The 11278-nt window shown below is 43.2% G+C and overlaps 1 protein-coding gene across 1 annotated transcript; it reads left to right on the top strand.

Annotated features, from left to right (window-relative positions):
• The first annotated feature begins 6 nt into the window (after positions 1-6).
• Positions 7-3193, top strand: LOC119484404 (inhibin beta A chain-like). The gene has a single exon (XM_037763207.1). It carries the CDS (start codon positions 267-269, stop codon positions 1080-1082), a length of 816 nt encoding a protein of 271 aa, XP_037619135.1. The 5' UTR covers positions 7-266; the 3' UTR covers positions 1083-3193.
• The last annotated feature ends 8085 nt before the right edge of the window (positions 3194-11278 follow it).

An 11278-nucleotide genomic window follows, 5' to 3' on the forward strand; every position in this document is an offset into this window, starting at 1 on the left:
GGCTCATTCATGCTTTTATTGTTAATGACATTTTCTTTGTTCATTCATTCAAACGACAGGAAGACAGAAAAAGAAGGAAGGGGTGGGGGATGCCCCAATACCACTTCCTTTCAGACCCAGTACAAGTACTGACATGTATATGACCAGTACAGTCCAGTAGAGACCTAACCCTGACCCACTGAAAAACATGAATGTCATTGTTTATCATTCATTCTGATGGATTTGGCTAATTCCACCTAACTTGCTAACTGCTAATTCCAGCTAACATGCTAACTGTGCTCTCTGCTGCAGGAGACTCTCTCAACACGGTGACCTTTGACATTTCGAAAGAGGGCAGCGGCTCGTCAGTGGTGGAACAGGCAAACATCTGGATCTTCCTGAAGATGTCGAAGGGAACCCGAGTGAAAGGCAAAGTGACACTGCGGCTGCTGCAGCTTCATCATGAGGATGATGATGGGGAGGAGCAGTGTGTTTCAGAGAAGATGGTGGACACTCGTCGCAGCGGCTGGCACACCCTCGCCGTCTCCCACAGCGTTCAGACTCTGCTGGACGGCGGCAGCACCTCGCTCAGCCTGCGGGTTTCCTGCCCGCTGTGCGCCGAGGCCGGAGCCTTGCCCGTCCTGATGCCTGCCGTCGTCGTCCAAACCGTCGGGCGAGATCAGTCTCACCGACCGTTCCTCATGGTGGTGCTGCGAGCCGGAGAGGAAGCGGCTCAGCGACGAGTCAAACGAGGTCTGGAGTGCGAAGGGAAAATACGCATCTGCTGCAAACGACAGTTTTACGTGAACTTCAAAGATATCGGCTGGAACGACTGGATTATCGCTCCGTCTGGTTACCATGCCAACTACTGCGAGGGCGACTGTCCCAACCACATGGCGAGCTTCAGTGGCTCGTCGTTGTCCTTCCATTCAACAGTCATCAATCATTATCGTATGAGGGGCTACAGCCCGTTTCAAAACATCAAGTCGTGCTGCGTGCCGACGAGGCTGCGCGCTATGTCGATGCTGTACTACAACGAAGAGCAGAAGATCATCAAGAAAGACATCCAGAACATGATCGTGGACGAGTGCGGCTGCTCGTAAACACTCAGAAAGACATCGGAAACACTTCCCGTTTCCTGCAGGAAAAATATAAGTTCAGCACTTTCCCAGAAAAGATTAAGTATTTCTGTTTAGTGACAAAGCTTCATATTTCTTATTGGGAGAGGCTCTTTTCCACATTGGAACGACCTGAGAATAGTATGCAAACGTTATCTGTCTACATGTTTATGTGTGATTTGTCTGTTGTATTCCATTGTTTTTCTATTGTTTTCTATTGTTAAGGTTCAACCTGTGTAAAACATTCTGATGTTGTTGAGATACTTGAAAGAAATGTGTTCAAGTGGCTGCTGGAGTCAAATATTATGATTATTTGTATTATTATTATAATCACTATTATAATGATTATCAATATTATTATTATTAGTTTTAGTTTTGATATTATTATTGAATAAATTCAATGTTGATATTTCCACAACATTGGTGGCAGAGATTTAAATTCAGAAGAAAGCCAAAGAACCAGATGATGAAGTACGAACAGTCAGTTAACGAGCTGTGAGTAAATTAACTGGACGATGTTTCAGTTAACGAGCTGTGAGTAAATTAACTAGACGATGTGTCAGTTAACGAGCTGTGAGTAAATTAACTAGACGATGTGTCAGTTAACGAGCTGTGAGTAAATTAACTGGACGATGTTTCAGTTAACGAGCTGTGAGTAAATTAACTAGACGATGTGTCAGTTAACGAGCTGTGAGTAAATTAAATAGACGCTGTCAGTTAAGGAGCTGTGAGTAAATTAACTGGACGATGTGTCAGTTAATGAGCTGTGAGTAAATTAACTAGACGCTGTCAGTTAACGAGCTGTGAGTAAATTAACTAGACGATGTGTCAGTTAACGAGCTGTGAGTAAATTACCTAGACGATGTGTCAGTTAACGAGCTGTGAGTAAATGAACTAGACGATGTGTCAGTTAACGAGCTGTGAGTAAATGAACTAGACGATGTCAGTTAACAAGCTGTGAGTAAATGAACTGGACGATGTGTCAGTTAACGAGCTGTGAGTAAATTAACTAGATGCTGTGTCAGTTAACGAGCAGTCAGGAAATTAACTAGACGATGTGTCAGTTAACGAGCTGTGAGTAAATGAACTAGACGATGTGTCAGTTAACGAGCTGTGAGTAAATTAACTAGATGCTGTGTCAGTTAACGAGCAGTCAGGAAATTAACTAGACGATGTGTCAGTTAACGAGCTGTGAGTAAATTAACTAGACACTCTGTCAGTTAACGAGCTGTGAGTAAATTACCTAGACGATGTGTCAGTTAACGAGCTGTGAGTAAATTACCTAGACGATGTGTCAGTTAACGAGCTGTGAGTAAATTAACTAGACGATGTGTCAGTTAACGAGCTGTGAGTAAATGAACTAGACAATGTGTCAGTTAACGAGCTGTGAGTAAATGAACTAGACGCTGTGTCAGTTAATGAGCTGTGAGTAAATGAACTAGACAATGTGTCAGTTAACGAGCTGTGAGTAAATGAACTAGACGATGTGTCAGTTAACGAGCTGTGAGTAAATGAACTAGACGCTGTCAGTTAACGAGCTGTGAGTAAATGAACTGGACGATGTGTCAGTTAACGAGCTGTGAGTAAATGAACTAGACGATGTGTCAGTTAATGAGCTGTGAGTAAATGAACTAGACGATGTGTCAGTTAACGAGCTGTGAGTAAATGAACTAGACGATGTGTCAGTTAACGAGCTGTGAGTAAATGAACTGGACGATGTGTCAGTTAACGAGCTGTGAGTAAATGAACTAGACGATGTGTCAGTTAATGAGCTGTGAGTAAATTAACTAGACGATGTGTCAGTTAACGAGCTGTGAGTAAATGAACTAGACGCTGTCAGTTAACGAGCTGTGAGTAAATGAACTAGACGCTGTCAGTTAACGAGCTGTCAGTAAATGAACTAGACGATGTGTCAGTATTATTATCGTAGTATTATTAGTTATAGTTAGTGATTATAAGTTATTTGGTGAAACAAAAACTCAATGAAAATGTGTCTTTGATTGTTGCTTCATTGTGAAAAGAATAAGAAATATTGTCAACTTTATATAATTTATTTGTATTTTTTGTCCTTTTTAGTTCCATCATTAAACAACGACGTTTCAACATTTAATCATCATCATCACCAGCTCTTTATTTTGTAAAACAGATGAGATTAAAGTCACCGATCACATTCCTACTTGCTGATCTTTCCTCAGCATTGCCGTCACAACAAACTGTCCGTTTAGATCCTCCAGACGTTCGACTGGAAGAACAAATCAATCATCAGGTCTTTATACCGTCTGTAGGAGACGTTAACGGGCACGGCCACTATTTGCTTTTCCGCAAGGATGTGAGCGACTTTGACGAGGGCCAGTGTAAGGAGGGCCAGCGTAAGGATGTGAGCGACTTTGACGAGGGCCAGAGTAAGGAGGGCCAGCGTAAGGATGTGAGCGACTTTGACGAGGGCCAGCGTAAGGAGGGCCAGCGTAAGGATGTGAGCGACTTTGACGAGAGCCAGCGTAAGGAGGGCCAGCGTAAGGATGTGAGCGACTTTGACGAGGGCCAGCATAAGGAGTGCCAGCGTAAGGAGGGCCAGCGTAAGGAGGGTCAGCGTAAGGAGGGCCAGCGTAAGGATGTGAGCGACTTTGACGAGGGCCAGCGTAAGGAGGGCCAGCGTAAGGAGTGCCAGCGTAAGGAGGGCCAGCGTAAGGAGGGCCAGCGTAAGGAGGGCCAGCATAAGGATGTGAGCGACTTTGACGAGGGCCAGATAGTGCTGGCTAGACGACCGGGTCAGAACATCTCCAGAAGCAGCTCTTGTGGGATGTTCCCGGTCTGCAGTGGTCAGGATCTACCAGAAGTGGTCCAAGGAAGGAGAACCGTACATAATAACACCCTTGTTGCTTTTGGTGTATCGTGTTTACGCCATGTATTCTGTACTTACTGCAATGCAAACCCAGAAATATGCAGCATATCCTAATACAAAGTTTCGTATGATATCTGTTTGTCACATTAAAGGGAAAACCTGATCTCTATCTATCTGAGTTAGGAATATAGAGTGAAAAACACCTGTCTCTTCTTCTTCCTGCTTCCAGGGACAACGTCGGAGGCGAGGAAGAAGTTTAGAGTGCTACTTCAGCTTTGGTAGCTGTGGGGCGCAATGCCGCTCAAAAACATCCTCGTTCTCGTTGCTTGTATTCCAAACTTGTTACGTTTCCAACAGCAAAAATGGCATCCTAAGATATGAGCACAGAGGATGTTATGGGTAAGGATTTTTACAGTGTATATTTTACAGTGTTTCGGCTGACTTTGGGGAGGACGGGGTCCATCCAGAACCTGAGCTGCCAAAGCAAACACTGATTGGTGGGCTTAATCAGTAAATGAAGGAATTATTTCTGATTGTTGGAATGGTGGAAAGACTAACAGACTCATGTTTTATTTAGTTTCTGAGTTTGATGAAGTGTGTTTTACTGTCGGAGTTTGGTGTCAGACAGAAACTTGAATTCAGAAGGTGTACGGTTGAATTTTCTGTTTGGTGTAAGAGTATTCCCTTCATCGACATTTTGAGAGTTTATTTTGTTCATCAGACTAAAAAAGCTTAGAGAGCTTGTGTAACGTAGCGATCCTGGTACATGTAGGCCAAGCCGTCATGGCTCCACAGCACGAGAGATCAGCTTTCTGGGTAAATATAGCAGCATCAGCACTGACTGGACGGCCACAGAAAAGATGGTGGATTTTCCCTTCAAGTCATCAGCTAATGTTCAGAATCTGAAACAAGAAGACAAGTTCAGACTCAATGTGAAGCTCAGAGGTGATTTTATGGTCCCGACTGACTCTTGATGACGTGTTTGAAGCTGGTCGGCCTCTCTGCCTCCTGTTCAGGTCATTTTTGTTTTCAGAGATCAGGATCAGTCGGAGCTCCGCCGTGCCTTCACACTTTCATAAAGGCAGTCAGAGTGATGTAGAAACCCGACACTCGGCTCTTTGTTTGCAGGTAAAAACTGGAGCGACGGCCGGCAGACTGAAAGGCTCCTCCACTTCCTCCTCTGTCCCACTCGGCCGTCTGACTGCTGGACCGAGCCGCCGCCGATGTTGGTTAAGTTAAACCTTTGCGGGTCGAGGAGAAGCGTGGCAACCGGAGCCAGTTGGCATGGCGACGCTCTGTTTGTTCGCTGACCTACAAACTCATCGCTGAGTCGACAAGTTGGTTTAAGAAACACAAAGACGGCTGCTGAGGCAAACACAAAGCACTGTGGGTACTGTAGCACATTGCGTCAACAGAAACACTTCCTGAAATACAACTCAACAATAAAACATCCATCAAAACTAATCTACAGTTATAAACCTTCATTTAAATCAAATGTTCAAAGGTTCATCCGATGTAATGAAACCAACAACAGAAAACTGTGTGTGTGTGTGTGCTCTACCTCTCACCCAGTGCATGCTGGGATAGAGTCCAGTGATTACTGGGTTATCAGAGAGGTTTGATGGTCTCTGGTGGTCGGAGTTTCAGTCTGAGCAGAACATTTAAACTGTACATACAGAATATTAAATAATAAATAATAAATAATAAATAATAAATAATAAATAATAAATAATTAACAATAAATAATAAATAATAAATAATAAATAATAAACACATCTCAGAGGAACCAGAGCGACCACATAGAACTGTTCATTAACATGTTGGTTCTGTGAAGTTTACTGTGAGGGGAGTTTACTCTCTGGAGGATTCATCCAGACCACCATCTCCTCAAACATCAGCCAGACAAACACAACAAAAGGATGTCTGAGTCTCCTCCACTCCACAAAGTCAAAGTTTGATTCGTGAAAGTTCGGTCAAAACGATGGATTTAAAGTCCTCTACAGATTCAGCCTGTCTGATGTCCATAGGGAGGTTATTCCAGAGGAAAGGGGCTCAATAAGAAAAGGCCCTTTGGCCTGCTGGCTTCTTTTTAACTCTGTGGACAGACAGGAGCCTGATTGGAGTATCAGGTTTAAGTAGATCAGACAGGTAGGAAGGAGCGTGCCCATTTAATAATAATAATAATAATTAAAGCTGCAAGCAGCGATGATCGGGCCCTCGCCCACGCGCGCACGTCGGGGGAACGCGCACGTCGGGGCACGTACATGTCTTCAGGGCAAGACTCTTATAAAACATGTCAAATTTGGGGAAGATTGGACAATGTACAGCCAATTTACAACAACTTCCTGTTTCCTGTAGGGGGCGCTATGACTATCACGCATAATACCACATATATGTCTTCAGGCCTGGTCCATTATCCAGCTTGTGAAGTTTGGAGCAGATTGGACTATGTAAAGTCAAGTAACAACAGCCTCCTGTTTCTTGTCGAAAGGCGCTTTTTCGCCGCCACGCCACGGCAACATAGTTCGATAACTTTTTGATCTTTTGATAAGTTTTCTTCCCAAAGGTCTTAAGATACTACTGACCAAGTTTCACGTAGATGTGATTAATTTCTGAGGCAGAGTACATCAATGTGTAAAACATGATATTTCCTGTTACCACTAGGTGGCGCTATGACTGTGAGTCAAAATTTGCATATGGATGTCGTCAGACAGGGACCTTTATCAGGCATGAGACATTTGGAGCATATAGGTTAATGTACGTCAAAGTTACAACAACTTCCTGTTTCTTGGCGAAAGGCGCTTTTTCGCCGCCACGCCACGGCAACATAGTTCGATAACTTTTTGATCTTTGAGTAACTTTTCATCCCAAAGGTCTTAAGATACTACTGACCAAATTTGAAGTTGATCGGGTTAAATCTCTAGGAGGAGTTCGTTAAAGTACAGCGCCTGGAAATGGTAAAAAAACGCCATAAAATCCAATATGGCCGACTTCCGGTTGGGTTTACGGTATACCTCCAAGAGGGTTTTATTTACGTCTCGTCATGGTACATATACCTACCAAATTTCGTAAATTTAGGGGAAACGTGTCGTCGGGGCTACTCAATAGGGGGCGCTAGCGAGCCAATTTGCCACACCCGAGCACGAAACCCATATCAGATATTCATTTCACGCACGTCTGACACGTGTGCAAAATTTCAAAAAAAGTTCATTATCCCAAGCACCTCGTTTTCACGCTCAAAGACATAATAGAATAATAATAAGAATTAAAGCTGCAAGCAGCGATGATCGGGCCCTCGCCCACGCGCGCACGTCGGGGGAACGCGCACGTCGGGGCACGTACATGTCTTCAGGGCAAGACTCTTATAAAACATGTCAAATTTGGGGAAGATTGGACAATGTATAGCCAATTTACAACAGCTTCCTGTTTCCTGTAGGGGGCGCTATGACTATCATGCATAATACCACATATATGTCTTCAGGCCTGGTCCATTATCCAGCTTGTGAAGTTTGGAGCAGATTGGACTATGTAAAGTCAAGTAACAACAGCCTCCTGTTTTTTTGGCGAAGAAGCTTTTTTCGCCGCCACGCCACGGCAACATGGTTCGATAACTTTTTGATCTTTTGATAAGTTTTCATCCCAAAGGTCTTAAGATACTACTGACCAAGTTTCACGTAGATGTGATTAATTTCTGAGGCAGAGTACATCAATGTGTAAAACATGATATTTCCTGTTACCACTAGGTGGCGCTATGACTGTGAGTCAAAATTTGCATATGGATGTCGTCAGACAGGGACCTTTATCAGGCATGAGAAATTTGGAGCATATAGGTTAATGTACGTCAAAGTTACAACAACTTCCTGTTTCTTGGCGAAAGGCGCTTTTTCGCCGCCACGCCACGGCAACATAGTTCGATAACTTTTTGATCTTTGAGTAACTTTTCATCCCAAAGGTCTTAAGATACTACTGACCAAATTTGAAGTTGATCGGGTTAAATCTCTAGGAGGAGTTCGTTAAAGTACAGCGCCTGGAAATGGTAAAAAAACGCCATAAAATCCAATATGGCCGACTTCCGGTTGGGTTTACGGTATACCTCCAAGAGGGTTTTATTTACGTCTCGTCATGGTACATATACCTACCAAATTTCGTAAATTTAGGGGAAACGTGTCGTCGGGGCTACTCAATAGGGGGCGCTAGCGAGCCAATTTGCCACACCCGAGCACGAAACCCATATCAGATATTTATTTCACGTACGTTTTATCTTGCATGAGAAATTTGGAGCAGATTGGTTACTATTCGCCAAAGTTACAACAACTTCCTGTTTTTTGGCGATGAAGCTTTTTCGCCGCCACGCCACGGCAACATGGTTCGATAACTTTTTGATCTTTTGATAAGTTTTCTTCCCAAAGGTCTTAAGATACTACTGACCAAGTTTCAGGTAGATGTGATTAATTTCTGAGGCAGAGTACATCAATGTGTAAAACATGATATTTCCTGTTACCACTAGGTGGCGCTATGACTGTGAGTCAAAATTTGCATATGGATGTCGTCAGACAGGGACCTTTATCAGGCATGAGAAATTTGGAGCATATAGGTTAATGTACGACAAAGTTACAACAACTTCCTGTTTCTTGGCGAAAGGCGCTTTTTCGCCGCCACGCCACGGCAACATAGTTCGATAACTTTTTGATCTTTGAGTAACTTTTCATCCCAAAGGTCTTAAGATACTACTGACCAAATTTGAAGTTGATCGGGTTAAATCTCTAGGAGGAGTTCGTTAAAGTACAGCGCCTGGAAATGGTAAAAAAACGCCATAAAATCCAATATGGCCGACTTCCGGTTGGGTTTACGGTATACCTCCAAGAGGGTTTTATTTACGTCTCGTCATGGTACATATACCTACCAAATTTCGTAAATTTAGGGGAAACGTGTCGTCGGGGCTACTCAATAGGGGGCGCTAGCGAGCCAATTTGCCACACCCGAGCACGAAACCCATATCAGATATTTATTTCACGCACGTCTGACACGTGTGCAAAATTTCAAAAAAAGTTCATTATCCCAAGCACCTCGTTTTCACGCTCAAAGACATAATAGAATAATAATAATAAGAATAATAATAATAATAATAATAATAAGAATAATAATCATTTGAATTACAATAGGTCCTCGGACCGACTTTGTCGGTGCTCGGGCCCTAATTAAAGCTGCAAGCAGCGATGATCGGGCCCTCGCCCACGCGCGCACGTCGGGGGAACGCGCACGTCGGGGCACGTACATGTCTTCAGGGCAAGACTCTTATAAAACATGTCAAATTTGGGGAAGATTGGACAATGTACAGCCAATTTACAACAACTTCCTGTTTCCTGTAGGGGGCGCTATGACTATCACGCATAATACCACATATATGTCTTCAGGCCTGGTCCATTATCCAGCTTGTGAAGTTTGGAGCAGATTGGACTATGTAAAGTCAAGTAACAACAGCCTCCTGTTTCTTGGCGAAAGGCGCTTTTTCGCCGCCACGCCACGGCAACATAGTTCGATAACTTTTTTGATCTTTTGATAAGTTTTCATCCCAAAGGTCTTAAGATACTACTGACCAAGTTTCAGGTAGATGTGATTAATTTCTGAGGCAGAAAAAATCAATGTGTAAAACATGATATTTCCTGTTACCACTAGGTGGCGCTATGACTGCGAGCCAAAATTTGCATATGGATGGTGTCAGAGAGGGACTTTTATCAGGCATGAGAAATTTGGAGCATATAGGTTAATGTACGACAAAGTTACAACAACTTCCTGTTTCTTGGCGAAAGGCGCTTTTTCGCCGCCACGCCACGGCAACATAGTTCGATAACTTTTTGATCTTTGAGTAACTTTTCATCCCAAAGGTCTTAAGATACTACTGACCAAATTTGAAGTTGATCGGGTTAAATCTCTAGGAGGAGTTCGTTAAAGTACAGCGCCTGGATATGGTAAAAAAACGCCATAAAATCCAATATGGCCGACTTCCGGTTGGGTTTACGGTATACCTCCAAGAGGGTTTTATTTACGTCTCATCATGGTACATATACCTACCAAATTTCGTAAATTTAGGAGAAACGTGTCGTCGGGGCTACTCAATAGGGGGCGCTAGCGAGCCAATTTGCCACACCCGAGCACGAAACCCATATCAGATATTCATTTCACGCACGTCTGACACGTGTGCAAAATTTCAAAAAAAGTTCATTATCCCAAGCACCTCGTTTTCACGCTCAAAGACATAATAGAATAATAATAATAAGAATAATAATAATAATAATAATAATAAGAATAATAATCATTTGAATTACAATAGGTCCTCGGACCGACTTTGTCGGTGCTCGGGCCCTAATTAAAGCTGCAAGCAGCGATGATCGGGCCCTCGCCCACGCGCGCACGTCGGGGGAACGCGCACGTCGGGGCACATACATGTCTTCAGGGCAAGACTCTTATAAAACATGTCAAATTTGGGGAAGATTGGACAATGTATAGCCAATTTACAACAACTTCCTGTTTCCTGTAGGGGGCGCTATGACTATCACCGCATAATACCACATATATGTCTTCAGGCCTGGTCCATTATCCAGCTTGTGAAGTTTGGAGCAGATTGGACTATGTAAAGTCAAGTAACAACAGCCTCCTGTTTTTTTGGCGAAGAAGCTTTTTCGCCGCCACGCCACGGCAACACGGTTCGATAACTTTTTGATCTTTTGATAAGTTTTCATCCCAAAGGTCTTAAGATACTACTGACCAAATTTGAGGTAGATGTGATTAATTTCTGAGGCAGAGTACATCAACGTGTAAAACATGATATTTCCTGTTACCACTAGGTGGCGCTATGACTGCGAGTAAAAATTTGCATATGGATGGTGTCAGACAGGGACTTTTATCAGGCATGAGAAATTTTGAGCATATAGGTTAATGTACGACAAAGTTACAACAACTTCCTGTTTCTTGGCGAAGAAGCTTTTTCGCCGCCACGCCACGGCAATATGGTTCGATAACTTTTTGATCTTTTCATAAGTTTTCATCCCAAAGGTCTTAAGATACTACTGACCAAGTTTCACGTAGATGTGACTAATTTCTGAGGCAGAGTACATCAATGTGTAAAACATGATATTTCCTGTTACACTAGGTGGCGCTATGACTGTGAGTCAAAATTTGCATATGGATGTCGTCAGACAGGGACCTTTATCAGGCATGAGAAATTTGGAGCATATAGGTTAATGTACGTCAAAGTTACAACAACTTCCTGTTTCTTGGCGAAAGGCGCTTTTTCGCCGCCACGCCACGGCAACATAGTTCGATAACTTTTTGATCTTTG

This window comes from Sebastes umbrosus, unplaced genomic scaffold (assembly GCF_015220745.1).
Source record: "Sebastes umbrosus isolate fSebUmb1 unplaced genomic scaffold, fSebUmb1.pri scaffold_205_arrow_ctg1, whole genome shotgun sequence".
Classification (NCBI taxonomy): Eukaryota; Metazoa; Chordata; class Actinopteri; order Perciformes; family Sebastidae; genus Sebastes; species Sebastes umbrosus.

Excerpts from the sequence above, each read along its gene's own strand:
- LOC119484404 (XM_037763207.1), top strand. The coding sequence starts at position 267 with ATGCTAACTGTGCTCTCTGCTGCAGGAGACTCTCTCAACACGGTGACC.